At 38.3% G+C, this 25,305-nt stretch overlaps 2 protein-coding genes across 10 annotated transcripts in view; one reads left to right on the forward strand and one right to left on the reverse strand.

Moving 5' to 3' along the window:
- Positions 1-16,883, forward strand: part of LOC128670745 (dual specificity protein phosphatase Mpk3-like) — a 35,054-nt gene extending 18,171 nt beyond the window's left edge. Inside the window, exons 3-6 of one of the 2 annotated variants that reach the window (XM_053746697.2) lie at positions 13,954-14,131; positions 14,527-14,665; positions 15,133-15,368; positions 16,020-16,883. In XM_053746697.2, coding sequence (XP_053602672.1) covers positions 13,954-14,131; positions 14,527-14,665; positions 15,133-15,368; positions 16,020-16,181 — 715 coding nt within the window. In that variant the 3' untranslated portion in view covers positions 16,182-16,883. The remainder of the gene's footprint in view (positions 1-13,953; positions 14,132-14,526; positions 14,666-15,132; positions 15,369-16,019) is intronic. The other variant, XM_053746698.2, reaches the window with a different exon arrangement.
- Positions 16,884-20,922: 4,039 nt separating this feature from the next.
- cno (canoe) overlaps positions 20,923-25,305 on the reverse strand; it is a 107,194-nt gene continuing 102,811 nt past the window's right edge. For all 8 annotated transcript variants that reach the window (XM_053747142.1, XM_053747148.1, XM_053747150.1 and 5 more), the window contains 5 exons: positions 25,019-25,242; positions 23,980-24,187; positions 23,701-23,819; positions 23,120-23,255; positions 20,923-22,896 (listed from right to left, as the gene is read on the reverse strand). In XM_053747142.1, coding sequence (XP_053603117.1) covers positions 22,852-22,896; positions 23,120-23,255; positions 23,701-23,819; positions 23,980-24,187; positions 25,019-25,242 — 732 coding nt within the window. In that variant the 3' untranslated portion in view covers positions 20,923-22,851. The remainder of the gene's footprint in view (positions 22,897-23,119; positions 23,256-23,700; positions 23,820-23,979; positions 24,188-25,018; positions 25,243-25,305) is intronic.

Consider the following 25,305-nt stretch of genomic DNA (forward strand, 5'->3'; position numbering starts at 1 on the left):
GACCTTGCTGTCGCCTTGACTTGTCGATTGCATTCGACTTCGAGCAAGTTAACTTGTACGTCTGAATGGAGCTCCATTCATGCGGCTGGCGGCTATTGCGCATGCGCGGCCCCACCGCTCACTATTCGCGCCGGTGAGCTGCGCAAAACAAAATGTTAATGAAATATTACTGGCCGCTACGTATGAATGAATTATGAACGAAACTATTCAAGCTTCGAACGGATTTGCTAATGGGCGAAAGGCATTGTTCTAATTCGTTTTTTTTTCTACATGACAGCTACTTAACAAAATGTTGTGATCGGTGTTTTGAGAATCGATTGCTTTGCGAGTGAAACGATTCCATTTTCGCTCGTTATCAGAATTATATCTTCAATAAAAAGTCATCTTTTCCTCTTAGATTAGAAGTTGATAAAAAGTAGATCAATATAAAAATATTCGATGCAAACTTTGAAGGTTTTCTTTATACTTCGTTGCTCAAGTTTATTTTTACATCAAAAATGACTCCGCCTACACATAATACATGTAAGCAAATCTTGTTATCGTATATTTTCACCTCCTCAGTTTACGTAAACGTTGAAAAGATTTCCGCCTACGGCATTATACAAGTTAGTAACTCTCCCAAGCCCTTTTTATTCTTTTGTATTTATAATTTAGTTGCCGATCTCAAAATGCCAGTTATAAATAGCGCACGATATTACGATGTAATATTAATAGCTATAATACGAATTTTTGCCCACCTAATTGGGCCGAGCTTCCTACCGCCCACGTGTAGTACAGTCGGCAGAACACGGAACTGCCATGGATCCTATGCCACTGCTATAAAGGCGAATTTGCATTTGATGGTAGGTAGCTTTTGTTGGGGACTGTACGTCTGGCTCCCTTTCACGATAACTTATAGGTACTCACTTATAAATAGCAGCATTCAAATTTATGGTGTAAAATGTAATGACGCCCACCTCCTTCCCCCGCGCCCGCGCCGCTTGGCCTGACCACACATCACCTACTTTGAAGGTTTATTTTTAATTAATTATACCTAGGTACACAAGAAATGGGTGGAAAAGTAGGCATGTTGAATTTTCTTGTTGTAAAGGGGGATAACCGTCGTAAGATTATCTGTATTTTTTAATGTCGATCGCAGATGATCTTAATCACAGAGTCCAAGCTACTAAGGAGATTTCGAAAATAAAATTACGCACACAAAAATTTGGTCCAACATTTTTATCCTTGCTAGTAAGAAATAACATATAATTAAATAATATTATGTAATGAATCATAACAAATAGAACTTTTTGGCATTTTCTGCTTATCTTTGATCAACGCACCGCCATTTAAAATTACCTTAAGGAAACTTACTTTTATCCAAGAAAACGTACTTTTATCCAGGCAAACGTACCTTGTCATATTTACTTATCATACAAGAAACATTTAATTTTCAATTAATGTAATAGCTCATCACAATATCACTAAAATAATGATGTGACTGTTCTCTTCACGCCTTACTCATAAGACAGTTACGTATAGTAATTTCTCAATTAAGAACAAGAATTCTCGCTTCCCAAAATTATTTTGTTCTAATATCATAATCATTTAGATGAATAAACGCCGAATGAAGCTTCTATTTTAATATTTCAACCGAAATCTTACATTAACGTACACGTTTCAACATTACCTTATTACGTACGATGAAATCAATGAATAACGTCTATTTTTACAGTGAATCCCATCCTTAAACGGGAGCAGCGTAACCGTGTGGGCGTTATTAATTGACCGCCAAATGTTCGTGTTTTGATTTGCAACTGATAAAACGTGGTCGCGATCAGCTGCTGCTATTATGTAATCGGCTTCTTCCGCGAGTTTTTTGTACAAATATGCTTTGTAAAACAAAAATGACATGCAGTTCCTGTATTATAAATATTTCGTTTCAAACACATGGTGGAACCAGGAACCAATCTTGGCGAAAATGATTAAAGTGCGCGTTGAAAATAAATATAATTAAACATATATCTTTAATTTCTAAGAAAAGATCTTCACATTATCTTGATAGCCTAGTGAGTCACTACATAGTTTTTGCAATCTTTTATAAAATAAATATGCTTTTTCACGTTTAAATATGGTAGAGCCATACAATACAACAATATCAAAGTTGTAAAAAGGAATAATATTTACTTAAATAAAATATATCTTGTTCTGACCTTGCTCACCCACTGCTCCGTGTTTTGGCCCGCTGATGTCAGTCACCCACTCACACCGTACTTGGAATATGTCAAAGGATTTCTTTGGAGGCTTGACATTAGCATTGTTGTGTTTACACGCAAACCACAGCCCACCGGCCCACGGATTTGACATTTTCTTGGAAATCTCATAAAGCACCGGTTAATATTTCATATATATTTGGCAAATGTACTATGTTTTTATCTCTTTTAAATGTCATAGACATAACATTAGTACAGTCAAAGGCATAGCATGATATATAACGATCTCTGTCTCATCTGAACATCTTTTTTCTTAGCGTCGAAACCTAGAATAGCAAATATCTGTCCGTTGTATCATTACCCCTGTGATAATGAAGAATTTGCGAAAGTTTCAATTATGTTGGGGTATAAAAAAATACCAGGTAAAATTTACCTTTTATAGTCTGCTAAAAATATTTAGCAGAATATTTTCTAGCTGAAGGCTCTGGCGATACGCTTGTGAGTCGCAGACCCTTCGAACCCTCATTAAATTCGCATTACAATTTCCTCTGAATCTGACATTTCTCATAAATTCACTAGAAATTTAGCTTAGTTCAGTTTTTCTTAGTAGCAACCGTCTATATAAAGTTCTTTATGTATGTGAGTATTAATAAATTATTTACCTGGGGTTCGTACAACTTCTGACCTTTGGAGGATTCATAGAGGTACAATGCAGTAGGTGAAAAATTGTGTGTACAAACATTACCCGGCAACAATTTTTTTACATTCACTAAAATAGAAAATTATTTATAGTAGCAAGCGTTAATTGGAAACGGTGTAATCTGAAATATTAAATTTTATTTTTGGAAGAATTTCCTAACGAGTTTATTGTATAAATATCATTAAAAAGGAAAATACATTGTTATTCGTAAGGTCAAAGATGTTTATCTCTCTTATATTTAGCCTTTCGCGACTCGTCACGCGACTTGAGGATCACTCGTAGCCAATGACGTCAACCAACGTCATGCAAGCGAACTCGACCCACTAGACGTAAAGACTGATCGTTTTGTAAATAAATTTATGCTATTTTCGAAGAGAATACGTGAATTGCTTAGGCAATGTACGATTATTCGCCGTAAGGTTTGGCAAGAATGAAAACGTACGTTCACGTATTCAGTACGAAAACAGCATTCGTTTTGTATTGTGGCAAAACATTAAAATTAAAAATATGTAATATATGTATTTACGTTTATCGAGCGGGTAAACTAGGCTGATATTGCTATCTCTCCTCATTCTCTCGAAATGCAGATTTCAGATTAAAACATTGAGTGGATTATTTACATGAAAATGTGATTTCAGTTCAAATTAGTTTATTCTCGCACTAATTATTTAATGGTGTTTATATTTTAAATCCGATTGCGGCGTCTTTACTTATTTCTTAGAGAATGCTTGAACTGTTTATACTAATAAGTCGACATAATATATTTGTACTTATAAAGAGACTAGCCCTTTGTAACAGCTGCAGAAATTATTACCTCATAAGTGTTTGAATCACTTAATGATTTATCGACTACATGAATAGTAATATCGTGGGAATGATATTTTATTTGACATTCTGAGATCTTAGTTATTAAAAAAATGCACATCTGATTAGTTTTGACAGCAATAAAGTTGTTGTCAGGATTAAACTGCATTCGCTATCACTTAACAACCTTATCGTTGTCCTCTTTGTCTCCCAACGCGGATGCAGCTCCCATGATATCACCCGGCATGATGCAACTGAGGTCTGGCTTGTGCTCGACGTCGGGGTGTCAGCGAGGGTTATCTCAAGTGACGTCATTGCTCTGACGTTACTATTCCAACATTTACAATTGTTAGGCTGGAATTCGTAAAAATCTTGTGAGGGCTAGGCCCTAATCGAGAATTGTATTTGTGGAATAATTTTTTTGGGCTTGTTATTCTGGCAGAGATAAACCTTGATATTGTGATTCAAAGGTTAAAGAAAGATAAATGATGCACGAGGCTATATCATCTCACAAGATCAGGTATTGACGTGCTAGTGTTCGCAATTTTTTCAATGAAGTATTTATGAATATTGAGATAAATAATAATTTAAATTATCTTATTTATTTTTTATCATGTACCATGTTATAAACATACCGATATAAAATTGTTGCTGCGTTTACATTTTTCGTAAGCTTGACTTTACTTTTATCTGCTTAATCTACGTTACAAACTCCCAATGCAAATGTTATGGTAGCGCGGTTTAGACTCTGCATTTATCATCTGTGGTGACGTGTGAGAGCTCATTCACGAATTTATCCGCACGTGTTATATCAAGGACGCAAATATCCACGTTCCTGTTTTTATCACTACTTACCGTAGCACGATGTACTCGTGTTAAAAATTTATGCATTTCCCCTGTGGCGACATGTGACTCATTTCCCAATTTATCCGCACGTGTCACTTTATCTGGTTCCGAAAATAGTTCGATATACGGAACTGTCGATCGGATTATGATATATTATCAGCTTTTTACGTCCCATTTCTGGATAAAAGGTCTTCTTCCTACAATCGGATGTATGTTTATTTCATAGGTAGAGTGTGGTACGTAGCTAAGGTAGTCATGATGTATTTAAATATAGCTTAGTCTCTACGTATTTTTCCTCTATGCCTGCGCGTGAGCTCATTGACGAATTTTTCCGAATGACCTCGGTCACGGACGAACTTCGTCCGCTCGGCAGCCGGAACTACGCGATTTTTTATCTGTTTAGAAAAAAAAAACAATCGTCATTGATGTTTGTCCGACTCATATCTGAGTGGCAGATCAATGAATGACATCATGAGATGTAATGGTGTACAAACGTATTTAAAATTGCTGTAAATAAAGAATAAATTATGTAATAATATTTGATTGTTTTAAAGACTGTATTGTATTATGTATTTCGTTAGTCATCTTTAGCTTTTTTTAATGCTACTCTGATACTCTTGCCTTAGTTCCCAGAGCGGAGCCTGGGTACAGCTAGCTTCAAATAAATAGTTTATTTTTGTTAATTACTTCATTAAATTAATATTTTTTGCACATATTCTGAATTCCCTTCAAACGACTGAGTTGTGTTTATAAATACAAATTAGTTAAGTATAATATGTTTACCTAATAATGTATGAATCATAGGTATCATCAACGATGTTATTGTCACATTTATGTACAGCCGCCAGCACATCAACCTATCCAAATTAATTCAATTTTTCGCTCTATTACCGCGGCATAAAAATCATGGTAACCTAACATGCAGTCTAATTTACAGTCGATAGATGCCTATATTATTCTTTTGGTATTTCCATTCCATGTTAACTTATATGGAAAATAACGTGTTAGTCAGCAAACTTACAATAAGTTTTAAATCGAAATCTAAAAACACTAAATCATAAACATAACCAGCGCTAACCCAGTGTTTCGCGTGTTCCCAGCTAAAAGCATTCTGAAACAGAGATTGTTCCATATTTCGCTGTAAAACCTTTGGAATTGAAATACCAAAATAATTAGTTAGAACGTTGATAACATGTTTTCTTTTTCTTATATTAATCATAACTCGAGACTGATTGAAGATTGTGGCACATGGTTACATTATAGAAATCTTCGTTATCTCATAATTTGTTCAATTTATCAAACGTTCACAGTAAAACCGGCTTTATATATATATTGCGCCGCTTCTTCTTCACCCTAGGCAGAGTAACTCTGCATGTAGTCTGCAAAATAACATCAATGTATCGAGGCTTTATTATTGTAGTTCTTAATTAATGCGAAGAGGTAACCTGCTGGCGAGTCGAGCGACACTCGACCGTGACACTCTGAAAATAGAGCTCCGTTTCACTGCTCACAGGTGTAGGCGCGAGTGGCTTGCGACCTCGACACACTTGGTATGCACAGCCAATGTGAATAAGGGTTTATATTTGGAAGGCTGGACCCTACAGCCTTCGTTCTTCCATATTTACCTACTTATTGAAATCGAACTTAGAAATGGTCTGACTACAAAGGCTAAGGAAGACCGTGCGAAGTGGAGACGGAAATGTAGGAGAGCGGTACCTGGGCTCCAACGCTTTACGGCTGATGTGAACGGCGTACATACTTTTCTAACACGAGTAGCCTTCGAACTTGGAAAAATAGGCGTTTTAACCACTTCGCCGTCGTCTTGACTGAGAAAGTCAACTATCCCAAACAGTGCAGTGCAGAGCGTCAAAATCCATTACCCTATAATGTCCAGATTAACTTATATAGAATGACTGTGTCCAGTGAAAAATGTCCAGTGCGGATACAAATCTTTAATTAGTGATGATGAAGTGAGTCCAGTCATCGATGGCCGGCAGATGGGCGAACGGAAGCGTCGCCCGGCTTTATTAATGAACGAGTTCAATACCGATGGAGCCCGAGGCCGATGGAATTACGTATGCGAGGAACCGGCCGCGGCATCCGGTATGAAGCATGGTGCACACACCGATGGACAATGTCGAACTGCCTAGCGAACACGAGGCAGAAAATATCTAAGCTCAATTATGACTGATCTTCATAGCCCTTTTAATGTTCCGAAGGTTTTTCTTAAGGGGCACTGGTTTTTCTTATGGATAAGGAGGGTGAGCTACCCACCACGCTAGCCAATTGTGTATTGGTACCCACCAATACAGTTGCAGTTGTTGATCCTGGCTGTATTTCTAGTCACTAAAACCCTTTATTCACTAGAAATACAGCCAGGATCATTAACTGCCTTTCGAAGCGCGGAGGAGCTAAGCATGTCATAAACTTTAACAAATTTTGGTCACTCATTCCGTAACGCCCGTAAAGTGTCGCAAAACAAGAGACTTTTGTCCGAAAAGTGTTAGGTGATTATAATGATTCTTGTATCAAATCTTAGTTTATCATTCTCAGCAAAAAGCGTAAAAATATTCGCATTAAAACTGGCATCATTACCACATCCTTTTTCGAATATCCGATAATACATTGATCATCCACATTCCACATCGTAATAGGAAACTGCTGGAAATTAATGTTACTTGATGGAATGCTTTGCATCCGTTACACTTTTCGATCCGTGGACTGGGTTGTTTTAACTCCGAACACAAAAAGAGGTCCTTATATCTGTTTGTATCTCTGTCGCATCGTATCTCCTCAAAGGATGAACCGTTCGGAGTACGGTTTCTTTTGATTGGAAAGTATTGTCAGTGACATGGAGATAGTTCTTACTTATGAGAAGTAATCTTTGACTTAATGTTTCGGAACAATCAACATACTTCTATGTTTGTTACTAGTTGCTGCCCGCAGCTCCAGCAGCGGTAGACTACTTTATCTATTCCCAATTTCATCAAAGTCTGCCTATATTTGCAAACTTCTATTTGGCAACGTACATCCACACTGAAAAACTGCAATGTAAACCTATATAATTTTTAGATATCTGGTTAGAACTAAAACTAAAGTTGTGATGACGTCTCTCCCTGGCAATGCTTCAATTTATTTTGTCAGTAAAATCACTCATTCATACAGGGTTCACATTTTTTGTGCTCGTTCATTGAAGTCATTAGTTGGAGGGCCATTCACTGGCGTGTCATTTAACGAATGTTTATATTATATCGTCACTGTCTCATTCACTGAACTTTGTGTGAATCAGGTTTGTCTATGGTTCTGGTGGATAATAAATAAATAAATAATAAATATATTAGGACAAATCACACAGATTGAGCTAGCCCCAAAGTAAGTTAGAGACTTGTGTTATGGGATACTAACTCAACGATACTATATTTTATAACAAATACATATATAGATAAACTTCCAAGACCCGGGCCAATCAGAAAAAGATCATTTTCCATCATGACCCGACCGGGGATCGAACCCGGGACCTCTCGGTTCAGAGGCAAGCACTTTACCACTACGCCACCGAGGTCGTCGGATAAGATGGGATAGATAATACCATGTTATTTTTATTTGAAAATAACATGGCACATGTTACTAATGTAATTAGTAGGTAATGTAATGTATTCGTACCGGATCCGCTCGGGTAAATCCATAATTAATTACACATCTATACCTTCCGCATCACACTAGCTATTGATGGTGAAAACCGTACAAAAATCTCTTTGGTAGTTTTGGTGAGTTTATCGCGTTCATACAAACCGACAGACGCGACAGGGAGAGATGTTGCCCGGAGCTTCGCTCCCGTGGGAATTTTGAGATAAAATATAGCATAAAGCAATCTTGGTTAATGTACCATTCTATGGTGAAAAATTTTTGAAATCGGTTCAGTAGTTTCGGAGATTACCCGCCTCAAACATACAAACTCACAAACGCTTACCTCTTTATAATAATAGTATAGAAGTATAGACAAGAAAAGGATGCCAAAGGTTTGGATGTGAGTGTGTTACAACTTTTTTATTTTATTACATAGGTACTTTAATTTATTAAAAAAAACCGTTTATAGCTTCGCAGTTGCGTACTAATTGTATGTTTGTAGAGAAAATAACACTCATGTCGTCCGGATATTGCAAAATATAGCCAGAGGCTAAGATCGAATGCCGCTGTTAGTCAATATTGCACCATATAAACTATTTATTTAAAGACCGTTCGACTAGCTCCACTCTACGGCTTCGCTTCTGTGGAAAATTCAGACAAATACTTGATAATACCAAATGCAACATATAATCAGCGCATCACAATCTGTCTTTCCGCTGGCAGATGTGAACCTGGCTTACGCGCAGGCGCAGTGTGGGCGTGCGCGCGCGCACAGGAATGCGGCCCGGCCCTCCCGCTGCCAATGACCGCGAGGGACGCGCGCACATACGCTTTTTAATGCCATAAGGAGAGAACACGCATTTGACATTTTTTTCGTATATCAGTCAATTGAATAGCAACCTGATTGACACGCTAGGTCTATGGACAGACAATGAATTTTACAATTTGACGGGTTTCTCACGAATCCCAATCCCAACTAATATTATAAATGCGAAAGTTTGTTTGTTGCCTCTTCACGCAATATCTACTGGACCGATTGTTATGAAATTTGGTACACGGGTAGAAAATAATCTGGAATAACACATAGGGTATTCTTTATCCCGAACTTCCCACGGGAGCGAAGCCCCGTGGCGCAGCTAGTAGATTATAAACTATCGAAAAATTTCTCCAGTTTACGAGACAAATTATAAAATAACAGTGTACTCGTTTATACATGTATATATATACGTCATATGCGGAATCTCCTTTTAGGGATTGCAAAGAAATCCTTGCTTACGAAGGTAGATGAGCAATTGTCCAGCTGGACATATGAAGTTGCTTTTTTTCGTCTCAGACTCAGAATAGGAATAAAGCAATTAGGACTGTGCGACGGTGATAATAGAAACGAAATTGCAATGAGTTTGCGTAGGTTGCACCAGTCATGTCCAGTGCCAGCCATTTGAAATACTTGAAAGGGCGTTTTTAAACAGATGTGAAATTTCTTTGTAAGTTTCAGACAGCATAAACGCGTGATCCCCCTGTCTGTGGTAGCAAATTAGGCCTAGATTTATTTGCCTCCGTCTGTAATAATGCTAAATATGCTGGTTCTGTAGAAGTAAAGTCGTAAGAAATCGTTTTCTATCTAGGACAGTATCTACGGGGTAGATACGGCCGAGAAAGGCATAGCCCTATCCCTTGATTGACTTTTACTAGGAGGGTAATCAGCGAGCGCACTAGCATATTCTATTTTCTTTCACTCGGACCAGAATTGAGGTATGTCGAATGTTTTTCATGTATTTAAAAGTAAATATAAGGTTTTAATAATTTTCAAGACACATAACGAACCCGTTGCTCCCGACATTTATCACTATAAGGCATCAGATTCTGACACCAATGTGATGGTAACATGATAAACTTCGTTTCTTTAAAACAACAGCCTCCATTCGTGACGCCTGCGAAAATATTGTGAGCAAAAACGTTGTAAAGGTTTTTTGATTATTGTAATCACTATGTATATGCGGTTCGGGTACCAAAAATACCTTGAGACAGATTAAAACAAAAATAATCATCGGATGAAACGAAATCGATTCATAACCGTCAGTCTTATCTTATCCTGTTAATAATACATGTGCAAAAGTTTGGATGTGTGTTTTTTTGTTACTCTTTCACGCAAGATCTACTGGACGGATTGTTATGAAATTTGGTAGGTACAAGGCTAGAAGATAACCTGAAATAACACATCCCGAAATTCCCACGGGAGCAAAGCCCCGGGGCGCGTTTTTCGAAAGTCTGTTATAAATTTTCCTATTAAAAGTATTTTATATTGAGATCAATTCGTTGCGATCAATCTGTTAGCCGCGTAATGAAGTCTCACCCACCAGTGGGTAAATCGGAGTGAACTGGTGTATCACATAAATCGAAATAATAAAGCAATAGAAGTGTCAAAGGCATGACCTTGAAAGCCTCATAGTCAAGGCTAGTGTTGTGTTGACCGAATGCGTAACGCGTGGTACAATTTCCAACAAATTAACCTTGAAAATTTGAAGATTGTGCTTCCTTTTTACAGCCTCTTCATACGATGCCTTGGCTTAAATGTTCGCCCATCCTCAGATTCGTTCACTTATCGATCTATATAGTACACGATTGCGTAACTTCAACCCTCTTTGATAATTATGTTGTTGCCTATAAGCCCTATAGGCTGACAAGTATTTATATCCCTTAGTTGCCTACGAGACGAAACCCATGAGAGGTTATTAGGTTATTGAGTGGTACAATTTGAGAACACACGTACCATGCACATTAACATTGTGTGCTTTTTTGCTCACAAAACACATGCTTTAATGGATTTTAAAATTTTGGAAAATAATAATTTTCAAAAAATATTAATTCTTACTTGTATATGTCGATTATTCGATATCAGGATATGTCGATTAGTTAAGAGTACTACTACTTTCTAATGAAAATACTGTAAGCCGGCGTAAGACGTAAATGAGATTAATTAATTCAGCCGAACTGGCATGGTTTCGTTCATAGCTCTGTGGTCAAGAGCACTGTCCCGGATAGACACGGGCGCGGGTTCAATTCCCGCTCGATTCCAGAATTTTCTCATCTCATTATTATTTTCAAAAACAGTGTTTCTATTTCATTTATAATTCCGATTTCTGTGTTCGTATCGTACCATTATCAGATCATTTGGAATGGCTGTGCGCGTGGGCGCCTCACTGAATGGACGTCGGAAGCTCGCCCACGCACGCCTACTCACTACATATATACTATGCTTAGCCGAGCCCATAGTACATACTATAGTGCTACAGTGGCTACAGCCCACTCTGCATATGCCAATGACTCTTAAATTTTTAATGCTAGACTGGTTGAACATCATTGAAATCTGGTTTTCAACTACCGTCCCGATTTATTTATATAGCGAGTGTTATGATTTGTTTTGCCGGCTCCGCTTCACTATCACGGACTGACCACTTCCAACCGAACTTGGCGGATTCGGAAAACATTCCTGGTTTTTCTCTGCGGTAAATAAAAGCACTCATACAAACGACGTGTTCATGAATTCGCGTCGTCATGCCGCATCTGTCGCAGCAAGCTGGCGACCCCAGCTTCTCTTGATTTATTAACTTTTGCGTTGATGCCCACCTTTTAAGGTAATACGAGTGATATCTGCAGGCCTACCATCAACTTTTACGGAACCATTCAAATGCGACTCAGTTCAATTTAGGAAACTGAAATGAATCTCATTCATACTATAAATTAAGTCGATGGTACGAATTTGCGATGCAGATCACAGGGTAATAGGTCGCAAAGTGCTTCCCATTACGAGATGATGATGACCAATCAATCTATTCTTGCATAAAAATCTACGCTTAGACCACATTGCACAGAGGCCCTGCCCACGGCCTGTCCACGATAAATAATCGCTCAGACGACCGCAGACTGGGAGCCAATTCTAATTTACCTTTGTGGACTAATAGTCGCTAATTTTCTACCGGTAATTATTTATCTGACTTGTCACTGTTGTGGCTGTGTCACGTAGATGGAATCTCAGTATTCTCGAGAGTTTCCAGTTTCCACAGTGACATTGTCGAAGTGGCTAAGACAAAAAAAACAGTGGTATTATTTTACATAATAACAGTGCACTTTGCGGACATATACAAGAGAAAATATTAAAGCTAAAGCTTTTGATTAATTAAAATATTTGATTACGTCTAAAATAATGTTAAATACGCAGTAATTTGGGTAACCTTTTGAACAATGCATTACGACAATACTCTCTATACAAACACTGTTATAATTTATGTATGGGTTTTTTACTTGTTTTCAGATTTTTCAATGTAAAACTTCTTGAAACTTTTTGGTTTGAGTTTTCTTCGAAATCTATACTATTACTAATAAATACAATATGTACTATTCATACCTAAACTTTATATACTAACTGGGTAACCAAATGTTTATTTTACTTAGCATGAGTGAAATAAAACGTTACGCAAGCTAACGCTTTTGCTTACAAGTTTTCGCAGGCGTTTAATTCACGAAGCCTTTTATTTTCTCAAAGAAAATATAATGTTGTTCTCCCAAATACCCCGAAATATTTTATGAAACATCCAAGTACGACCGTCTTATATCGCGTGGGCGTCACTTATCAACATTTCTGGCGTAAACCAAATTTGATTGCTTTCAAAACAGTCAACTGAATGGCGGCGAGACGATTGAGAGGGCGAATTTGGCGACGGGGGGCGGTGGGGGGTAGAGTAAGGCGAGCTGTGTGGGCGGCCATTGAGCGCGGGGGCAGTTGAATGGCGCCCCCCTCTCTAGCAGCCACCCTCCTCCCTCTCCCCATTGAGGCTCGCAATCGATCCGGCCCGGGCCGCCGCAGATTAGCGAAAAGCTACGCCACCATTATTTTATCGAGTATTACGAGGTAGTCTGTTAGTAAATGTTGAGATTTTTATCTCGTTTTAAGTAAGCCGTAACCGATACGGCTGAAATGCATTTTAGGTAATTAACTTTTAAAATCTCCTGATGACTTGGCTCTGTTTTGAGCGACTCAGATGGCATAACTTTAGAAGAATGCTTTTGATTAATCGGCAGCTAAATAAACCTTGTAAAATTCTAAAGACTACCAAAATGGAAGCCCTTAAACGAACCATTATACTCCCTTGTTACCTTGCCGATTAATAATTTTCGCCTTTATCAGAGTGTACCAGTCGATTGACCATAAAATCCTCTCGATAATACAGCGCAATTCCGCAAACACAGCTGTGTCGCGTGACACTAAACTCATTAGCCGCTAATGGATTGGACAGCTTTCCATATTGGATTATCTTGTTCATTAGGTTTCCTCAATGGAACTACTTTGATTATATTTTACAAACGCGTAGGCACACAAAGTTTGAGCTTTCGTAATTATGCTTCATGTTTTTGGGTGAATTTTATACTCCCACAAAACTTTGTACGCTGTGTTTGATGGTTAATGAATCACGCTTTTTTCTTTAAATTCTCTCACTTTATGCTAATTATTGTAATTATAATCATCGGCGTCGTTTATTGAATTTACTGTATAATCTGTGACATTTAATGGTTTACACTACGACCGCGTAACCTAAATTGAATTGAAAATGTTAAAAGCAAAAGACAAAATTTGGAATCGTCATATTTATGAGTAGTAAAAATAACATGTGGTTGCAATAATGATTAGACATTTTGTTACGTTCTATTTGTATCGCAGATTCTTGTTCCATCTTAAAAACGAATTACATAAATATCACATAGTAAAGTATCTGTTTGTACTTCCAGTTCCCTCCGCATCTCGGGGTCTGGCTGCGACGACGCGTTGTCCTCAGGCTCGTCTTCAGAATGCGAGGAGACGCACACCCACCAGCAGGAGTTCCCCATCGAGATCCTGCCCAACCTGTACCTCGGCAACTCTACCAATAGCGAGGACTGTGACGCTCTGGCCAGACACAATATAAAGGTGAGCAATAGTTACTTCGCTAGATCTGGACCCAAAAAGGATCCACCTCCTATAAAACAATTACTCACTTTTTCCTATTATGGAAAAAGTGAGTAATTGTCATTCGGTGAGCAATACAATCCAAGGCGTTTTGACACTGTCACTCTGCCAATTGTAATCGATAAATTAGATGCTTTCGTAATCAGAGGTAAATAGTTTTATGTTAAGACTTAAGTTACGGGCAGGGTAAATTAAACCACAAAAATTTACAACATCATTAATGAAAAAGCAGCTGTGTTTTACGGTGTTCCGCAGGGTAACATTGTTAGACCTTTTCTGGTTATTATGTATCTTACTGAATGATAGTGTTATGCAATTATGTTCAAAGCTAGAAAATGTGTTATATTTGTTTCCAGTACGTGCTAAACGTGACACCGGACCTGCCTAACACGTTCGAAGCGGAGGGTTGCGGTATCAACTACCTGAAGATACCCATCGCGGACCACTGGAGCCAAAACCTCGCGGTACACTTCCCACAGGCCATACGGTTTATAGGTTAGCATCATTTAAATTATTTATCTATCAGTTAGTTGTACGTTCATCAATACGTGTCGTCCAGAGTTACTGTTGTATCCTGCCTGAAATTATTATGATACATATCACTTTGAAGTTTAAAAATTTGATCATCAAGGTATAATTTTACCTGTAAGATTATATCGTCAAAACCAATTGTATTTTGAAATACATGATATAGAATCATTTTTCACACCATATTGATTTCTATAGAATTCCCAGCGACCGCGATTGTTTGAAATATTACTTTTTTCTGTTTCTCAAGATGCAGATGTATTTGGTAATAATCTTTTTCAAGATCAAGTATTGTAAAATGTTGTTCGCGTTGAAGTTTAGACTATATCATTCCAATGATCCCATGTATCTACATTAAATGGAAAGATGGACAAAGAGTATATGTAATGAGCACATTGGAGCGTGAGTGGAGAGTGAGTGTTACGTTGCCGCAGAGGAGGCGATGTCGGCGCGCTGCGGCGTGCTGGTGCACTGCGTGGCGGGCGTGTCGCGGTCGGTGACGGTGACGCTGGCGTACCTCATGCAGCGCCACCGCCTCAGTCTGCGCGACGCCTTCGAGCTGGTGCGCAGCCGCAAGGCCGACATCGCGCCCAACTTCCACTTCCTGCGGCAGCTGCACGGCTTCGAGCGCGACCTCGGCCTGCACGAGCGCAGCGCCAGCCTGAGTAAGGTCTGCATTGTATCTATCACACATACGTCCTCCTTGTTTTTCCTTTTGTTTCGGTGTACCGGTCAAGTTTTGGTTTTCTCCGATAGCAGCTTTCCATCTGTTTCTGTTCGTCAACTCAGATAATGTTCAGTCGACCGGACTACGGAAACCTATTTTCCATAGTTATACAACGAAAAGAAATATTAAGTGTAAAATAATGACTCCCACATTTCTAATGTAAATATGTATTTTTCGGGACGCAATATACAAATATTTTTTTTTTCATTCATTTTTGAAGATTAAAACTATTTATAGCTGCTTTTCATGAAATCACCTTCCACGATATAGCAACAGCGCTGTTGGAGAACACCCAAACTTCAATGGAGTGACGATCTGAGTTTCAAATCTCTTTCCTCTTAAGATCGTTTTTTTAATTTCCTCTTGCTCTTAACGTTGTAGTAATTCGGTGAAGACTTCATAAAGCTTTATTTTTTTCGTATAACTCTTGATTCTATCACGACTGATATACCAATACGAGTCACGTTCAGCAAAGTGAACAACGCTTTACAAAGTCGCGCCTAAGTATAATTTTCTCAACCACTATTTCTTACTTCTTTATTGACTCTGTTTAATCAAAATCAACGGATTTCTTATAAAACATTTGGTCTCCAGGTGTTGGAGGAACTGGGCGTCCGTGAGCAGGCGGCGGGCGCGGCGGCGGCGGGCGGGGCAGCGGCGGGCGGGTGCGGGTGCGCGGCGGTCGCGGTGGGCGTGTCCCCAGACTCGGGCATAGAGTTCGACCGCTGGTCGGCGCGCCGCGACACGCCACAATGACAGTTCTTCACGCCGCCGCCGCCGCCCTCCTAGGTGCCCCGTCTGCTGCTGCCTCCGGCGCGACATTGTCCACATCCACAATCATTACTTCAGATATTGCGAGCTAACGGCGTGGCCGAGTAGGAACCATCTATAAGGAACTATTTAAGGTCATACAACAGACAGGTCAGACACCGCTCCTAACTGGGAAAATTATGTTCATTGAAATGTGAGCTTTAGAGGGTTGTCTGATGATATTTTTTCATTTTATTACTCTTTAATAAATTTACAGTCCGCTCGTTGTTATCCATGTGAAGTATGTCCACAGAGAACGCCCGAAACTATCTTTTCACTGAACTATATGTGCCAAGTAAGAGCGGTGTCGTATATATGACCTTTAAATGGTAATTCGTCTCGCTCGCAATATCTGAACCTAAATCCGAGTTCAATTGACAGATTGAAAAGACATCAAATACTGTATCTATTCCGCCAATAAAAAATCTAGCGAAAACTGAATTATTTATAGTCGTTTCAATCTGTCAATTGACTCCGTTTCATTTCAATAGTCGACGACATCTTGCACCATACAAGCATGAAAAAAACCCTCAATATAATTTGAGAAAAACACTGTTAACTTATGGATGTAACCATATTTGTAATTGTTATATTTTTGTATAAATGCCATATATAAAAAAAAACACACAAAATTATGTATCTACTGTGTGTGTGATCAGACGACCACGGTGGCGCAGTGGTAAGATTCTTGCCACTGAACCGAGAGGTCCCGGGTTCGATCCCCGGTCGGGTCATGATGGAAAATGATCTTTTTCTGATTGGCCCGGGTCTTGGATGTTTATCTATATATGTATTTATTATAAAATATAGTATCGTTGAGTTAGTATCCCGTAACACAAGTCTAGAACTTACTTTGGGGCTAGCTCAATTTGTGTGATTTGTCCTAATATATTTATTATTTATTATTTATTATTATTTATTATTGTGAAAATTAAAGATATTCTTTCATTTTCACACACACACATTAAGTTAATGTGTGGTTGTGTTTGTAACTCGTTCCTGAAGTACGATACGGTTACATCAATGTGTTAACAGTGTAATATTACATAGCATAGTCATATACAGAAGGGCGGCGTTATAAGTTGCGGAGAAGATGCTATTTCTAATGGATTTTCATGATTATGATCGAATTGTATTGACCGGATGCAGTCAGAATACTCTGGTGCGGGTCACATATTTTGGATACAAGCTTAAATTATACTATGTATGAAATTATTGGGAATTTTGAAATAAGTATTGGCATTAGTATAAAATTCTGTTTTTGAATGCCCAATAATATCTTACTAAGACATAATAGTAATATTATGTTTGCCAAAAAGGGCGATTGTGAAAAATCTAAGATTTGTAAACGACGATTGATAGTACAACGTAGGAATTTAGATGCGCTGAGGGCATCGGTGCACACCGGTGCGGTATGTTACACGTATGTATAGTACAAGTCATTATTATTGTTAAGTAGCCGTGTGCTCTGTCTGCCCCGCAAAGGGAGCGGACGAGGATGTGTGGGATGTTAGGCGAGCGTGTTAGGCGCGGCGTAGCGGCTATGACTTGCCCCCGTAGCGAATTGTATAACTTTTAAACGCTATATGAAAATGTTGACAGCGGCGAAACTCAAAGGAGCTATTTCATCATGGATTTCGGACGCCATGTTATATTTTGCAAACTAGAATGAGGTATCCAAATCGAGGATATTCCCGCACTGTTTGAAATTGCAATTACGACGTTTACAGTCCGCTAAAGGGGCAGCACTGTCCCCAGTGACTCGCGCTTTGTATCAGTTTAGTCGTACGCACGCTAATAATACTTTTACACTTTAAAATTACGTCATAATTAGTGGTGCACGGTCGAGGCGAGGTCAGTTTAGTGCCACAAATACTAACTTTCTAAATTCGGATAAATTGATTTTGGTCAACACACGAATTTCATACTAGATGTCCAGTTATAAAGCGTGATATACTTACAAATAAGAAACATATAGATATTTTAATTTTCTAAAAATGTCGTCGCGAGCATTTTTGTATGAAAACACGCGTTGACCAAATGTTAATATCTGTGTGTATGTTTATTAGTCATAAGAGAATTCTATTAGCGTGTATAAAATATACTTTATACATATTCGTTAAGTCAATTTTATAAGTTTGATATCAAAGTAAATAAATATATGTTAGGACATGGATACACAAATGCATTCCCGAATAAAAAAATATATCTTCCACTATACTATGCATTTCGTGTCCATTGGAATTTGTTTCCACAATATTTTTATACGATGTATTTTTGTTTTTGTGTCGTCCGTGGTAGGTGTCTCCTCTGTGAGGACGAAGGTCACTGTCAGAGCGGACTGAGTGGTCTACACGAGCGGACACTCGACGAGACACTAAACATTTGTTGTCATAGTAACTGCTATAGCAACCTTGTGTCCGCTGGTGTTAAAGCATTTGTCACTGTTTTGTCGAAATTTGCCGGTTCGTGGTGGCAACCATGTGTTGCGGTGACCACTTATCATCATGAGGGGTGCATGCCCGCGTAGTAAAAAAAAAAATACTCATAAAATCCTTTGTTGAGTATTGTATATTGGTATATGCCAAAATGGCGTCGATACTAAATCAGATCCAAATAATCTGATTTTTGACTCGTGATCTCAGGGAGTTTTTGGTTTACCAAAGGAATATTGCTTTTACAACATAAATGTGAAAGTGGAACTGAAATGGCCACCGATTTCGCCGCTAGGGGCGCTGATGCTAAAATAAAGATAAGATAAAAGATATTTTATTTGATGTTGATTTCAAACGAAATTTTCAAAACAACAGTTCACAATAAGCTGGCGTTAACTCTCATTGGCCGGCTAGAGGCCGGTGCAGACCAACTGCGCAATTATTGTATAGAATTGTTGCTGGCTACGTTACGTTGCATACACACATGCTGTACAAAACGCCACCGGTCTGTACCGGCTTAAAGACAAAACAGATGCAAACGCAAACTCGATCACGTATATTTTTCATAAACTTTCCAATAACAGGGCTTCTGATGACTCTTCCATTGTTGTTTATATATAGTATTCGAGAGTGAGTGCGTGTGATACGATGTATGTAGTTAGACGTAATTGTCATATAGAGACGTAACCCTGGCCTCTAGTGACGATGTTATCGCAGAGTTTAAACACTACTTATATAGGTTAACTTAACTGAAACTATTTTAATGATGTGAATAACATGTTGAATAATATAATTTGCTTTCAACGAAGCGTATATTATATTAAAATTCATAACAAATAGGCTGGACGATGTGACGTTTTGTTTTTTATATTTCGTCCCCAATACCGGTGTTAATGCTTCGGATTAAAATGTTTATTGGCGATGACATGTTTTTTGCAACAAAATCGTGACATCAATAAAATGGCTTCAGTTAATCTGTTTGACCTATAATATGATTTATTTTTCTATCGTATTTTTTGCATTGATAGGTTCCTATTAAATATTTATCAATTCCGTCATTAGCGGCCAGTCAGTTTACGTTAAACATATAAGATATAGTATAGCAACGATATGTCGACATGAACTATGAAATTTTAATGTGTATTTTTGTATGAAGTATAATTTTATCGATAGCCGTCTTCCTTAGAGGAGACTTTAGCGGCGAAGCTAGAGCCTGAACAATCGAGTAATTATAAAAAAATGTCTGTTTTGTCCAAAGATTTTAGTATACTTCCAGATTTAGTTGCAGTCATAGCATTTATGTCCATTCGTTTTGTAATAGTTTACTTAACTGCACATTTTGTATGTCAGTCAGTACCTAACTACTTAATGTCATGATATATTTACATATAAAGCTAAATTTATTCCATATACTTTTGTAAATATGCGACAGGCTTTAATATTAAGTATGTTAATTATGAGAATATAGAATTGTTACTGTACAATTGTTGTAGAATAGTTATGCTGCTCGAAGACACTTCCAGGCCAGGTTACCATGTCCACGGCCGAGCTGGTCTATGTTGTTGCATTTTGATATGTTACGCGTTTGTACTCGGGCAAATTAAGTCGTTATTAAATCATTAGATTAGTGGATGAATTGTTAGTTTATCCACGATTTATTCGTCTTCATATAATTTAGATGCAACAGGTAATAACAAATTACAATCTGTGATTCTAGTAATTTAACATAACGACTATATTTTCTGAGTATCGAGTTAGGCGAAATTTTAAACTCTTATTTTGATGTTGCACGAACACTTAGCGATTTTGTTATTCGATGTAATAAACGAACGTCTATTAGTTTCAAAGGAGTGAGTTTTATAGGAAAAGTCTCAGAAATATGCAATGTAATTCTATTGTTGCACTTAAAATTTTATATTTCTAGACGTAAATTAATGTAATGTAGAGCACAAGCCACCCGCGCCGAGGCGAGGGGAGTTAAATTACGTGTATATATTATGTAAAACAGTCATGTTTAAATGTAACATAAATACATGTTAACCGACAATGTTAATAATGGTTTAGAATCTTTTTAGTGCTTTTTCCTAAAGGTACCTAAACGCCACATGGCACACGTAATTATTAACCTCAAAACAAAATATAAACACTGTTAATTGAGTATTGTGTTTTATTTTCGTAGACGATTGCCCTGTGACTGTCTTGCAAAAACACCTACATACCCCACGAAGTTTTAGGCCATAATAATAAACAAATTTAAAATGTTACTTTATTTTTGTAAGGAAATGAAGTACAATAATTAATGTTAATAACGATACAAGTAATTCGTGTATAACTATATCAATTATATTAAGTATTCATAAGGTGGAGTAGTGTACTAACTAAGCATAACATGCTAAAACTCCACTCTACAAATAAATCTCAATGTTTAGCTAATTGACTATCGTTGGGTGAATGCTGGGAATGCGCGGAATGATTCCCAGAAACTAAACTAAGTCTATGTTCAAATAGGCCACTATTTTCGTCTGTCAACGCTCGATATAATCTTTAAATAAACATTTACATATAGAAACAGGTATACAAAAACCTTAATTTAACGATAAGGAATTCACTACCTACATTATATACAATAAATTGGTGCCACGTGATCTTAACTAGAGCTACTAAAGTGAAGAGTCTCCACTCTGCATGGGTGAGCCACAATCCTACACTAGTACTATGTGTATTGTTCACAGCCAACTTGTCAACTTCTCAAAATATCGGACGCGAATCGACCACTTCTCAATTTGTCAAGTTATTAAAACGTTTACATGCGAAAGTGTCAATTTATTTGCATTTTTAACTTCTTATAGGTGTGTTGCAATTTGCATAACATAGTCTTTTTTTATGAATTTATTTAAAGTAAAATTAAAAGCAAAATCTTATTTTACCCAAATAATAGCTGAAATTGACAAAGTGGTCGATTCGTGTCCAATTTACAACTTTTGTTGACAAAACGAGCTGATATGGCAATTTACAATATTTTAGTATCAGTGAACCCAAAGAAATTAATTCATTATGCTATATCCGTGGGGGGTGCTACCTGAGTTATGTCCTGCTGTTGTAACATGCAGAGTGCAGGCCGTCCGGTATTGTGACCTTACATTGTGTAGATGTTAAGTATATCATTCGATATCAAAATCCCATTTGCCACAAACATTTGGCACGAACATGTGCTAATAAAATTAATATAATTATATTTATATACAACGAGGGCGTAACAAAGTTTTATTGCTATCTGTTGATGTTTCAAGAATCAAAGACTAAAATAGAACGATCATAACTGATGTGTTATACACATTTTATGGCTCAAGAATAGGAATGCTTCTTAATATAGAACTCGAATAAAGAAATATTCTTTGGAATGTGTCGAAGCTTAAAGGTAAGAGAAATATGTATTCAGCGATATGTAATATTTATCAATAAGGTCCACGCGAAGGCACCCGCCGACATATCTGTATATTGGTCCTCTAGAATTAAATCTCTATATAAGTAGTACAAAAAAACGCGAGTGATATAGCTGCATATCATGAAAATGGCACGTACACAAATTTAGAAAAAATAGACAATTTCAAACGTGCCACGCTCCTTCGCCTATAAATATATTTCAATTTGGAATATAACCAAATAAAAATATACAATATGTATCTGGCAGCGACCAGTCACAATAAATTGTATTAGCTGCTAAGGCGAATGTAAACATTGCTTAAAATCTATAAAAATATAATCGTTCGAATAAATTTCTTATTTCTACGATGTCGTGTATATTGGTGCTAGACAAGGCAAGTTCTCACGCGACGCGGGCGTTGTCAGTTTCGAGGCGGATGGAATAGTATTAAATAAACCTAGGACTTCTAACCACGTCCATTTTATTGACACTCCATTAGACCACAATCTTACAATTACAATCCCGTAATATTCATTATAAAATTAATAAAAATTGCGAGTATATAATATAATATTTTTACAACAAAGTCCTTGCGGGTAGGATTTTGGTTGAAGCAAACGTTTGCACATTATTTTATTCGAATATTCCAAGAATGCGCGCGAATAGTTCGGTCGTTTGTGGTAATACTGACAATATTACACGATATATTACAATCAAGAGAAGCAGAATCTCGTAGTCGTGAGTTCGGAGCACGGGATCAATGTACAGCGTCGATGTCGCGTTGTGCCCGAGATATTTTCACCTAAAAAAGTTAAAAAATCTTATTAAATATCACATATAAATATTTAAATGCAACCTTTAGCTCGGCCTATCCCGTCAAAGATAAAGACGTGATTCTGTGTCTATGCGAGTAAAATATCATTATTTTGTAAATGAGAGATCACAATTTTTACTGTAACAACATTAGTAATAACGTTAACCGACGAGGTTTGACGTCAGAACGGTCGAATGAACGTATAGTATACCTTGTCCTTGGGCGTGGAGTTCTCGCCGGACTCGAGCGCGAACATCTTCATCTTCTCCTTGAAGGAGAGCTGCTCCGGCAGCGCGCCCGCGACCTCGCTCGCGCGCTGCGCCGCCAGCCGCCGCGCGCGCGGGTCTCTGTGCCAGCGGGACTCATTCTCACATTGACAGTTACGTCGAGGGCGAAATATTTAAGAGAATGCAGTATTATTCTCTAGGTCTTCAAATCTAATTTAAGGTGGCTTACATCGAATCATATTTATTTTATTTTAACATGTTCAAGGAGAACCAACAGCTTGCATTCTTAAAACTATTGTGTCACAAGAAGCCAATTATAGATTCCCGCTGGTAATCACAAAGTACTAACACAATAGACCATACACACAATCAAGATATAAGCACCACAAAATTACAACTTAATTTTGTAATAACTGCCGCGTTAAATAGCATCTTTTCGATAACATATCAACATCGAACTTTAGAACATGAGAAATAAAACTTTCTTTAATGATGAAGTATTAATTAAACATTAAATTGATTACAAATGTATAAAACAAGAAAAGTTAATAGTGTCATAGTTTACCTGTACACCTCCTGCGCGCCGATGACGCCGGGCGTGTGCGACAGAGACAGCAAGTGCGGCGCGGCTGAGGGGGGGGAGGGGGGGGACGATAGCATGCTCGCCGCTTCTTCGATGAAGCGCTGTAACAAGTTGACATTTTGTTTAAATCGACACCCGAATATTCTAATTCACCTATTAGTAATTTTTTTTCTCTCTAATATCGCACGATCGATTTCGCACTGCATGGTGTAACCCGTCCGAGCAAAGCCAGGACGGGCTGCTAATCTGATATGAACTTACGTCAGGATCTTCCCTCTGTGGTGTGTGCGAGTAGTGTTGGTGTTCGGGCTCCAGCGGCGGCGGGGAGCTGCTGGGCGGCGCGGGCGGGGCGGAGGCCTGCGAGGGGGGAGGGGCGGCGGCGGCGGCGGCGGGGGAGGGGGAGGGGGAGGGGGACGGGGCCGCGCGCTCGTGGAAGGACACGCGTTTGTCGCGTGTTGAGCTTGGTGATCTGAGGATGATATAAAAAAAAAATTGGTATTATTTTGTCTACATGCTCCATTCCGGAATACTGAATAATAAATAATAAATAATAAATAAATATATTAGGACAAATCACACAGATTGAGCTAGCCCCAAAGTAAGTTCGAGACTTGTGTTATGGGATACTAACTCAACGATACTATATTTTATAACAAATACATATATAGATAAACATCCAAGACCCGGGCCAATCAGAAAAAGATCATTTTCCATCATGACCCGACCGGGGATCGAACCCGGGACCTCTCGGTTCAGTGGCAAGAACCTTACCACTGCGCCACCGAGGTCGTCAAATTACTGAATTACTCTCTGAAGGGGAACAACCCCGAAATAAACTCAACTGTTCCATACAAAATACAAAATTAGAATGTATGGATTAGGTGTTTTTTAGCTCACGATAACTTTTTTACTTTTTCGTCTACATATCGCACGGTCGTCGGCGCCTTTCTTGTCTAGTTGTCACACCATTGACACGCATGTCATCCTTGACGACATCAAGTATTATACAATTTACATCTTCAATTATAAAAAAGTAATTATCAGAACATGATAATTGGTAAAAAATAAAAATGTATGAATAATCAAAAACGAAAATTAAATTTACGAGACTTACTCCTATTTCGGTTTCGTTAAAGTAGTATTAGAAATGCTTTTTGACTCCAAAATCCGTGACGTCACAATATTCACATTATTTATTCGCTATACAATACAGACAAGCTCAATATAAAATATTGTTTCGACATTAGAAAAAAGTATCTGATTTGACTATAGTAGTAGGAGAATAATAGGCAAAACTGACTGCGGAGGTTGCGCGTGCGCAGCGTCGGCGGGGGCGAGGGCGAGGGGGGGGGACAGCGCGCGCGCGCGGCCCGCCATCGCCGCGAACGAGGAGCCGCGCGCCGGCGGCGGCGGGGGGGGCGGGGCCACCGACATCTGGCTCAGGCTGCTCGACAGCTCCGCCGCGCCCGTCTCCTCCAGCGGCTGCTGCTGCTGCTGCTGCTGCTGCTGCTGCTGCGGTGCCGGCTGGCGACATTTTGAAAAATTAGTAAGAAACAAATAAGTAATTCCATTGTCAAATAGTACATT

Source organism: Plodia interpunctella, chromosome 6 (genome assembly GCF_027563975.2).
Source record: "Plodia interpunctella isolate USDA-ARS_2022_Savannah chromosome 6, ilPloInte3.2, whole genome shotgun sequence".
Taxonomy (NCBI): Eukaryota; Metazoa; Arthropoda; class Insecta; order Lepidoptera; family Pyralidae; genus Plodia; species Plodia interpunctella.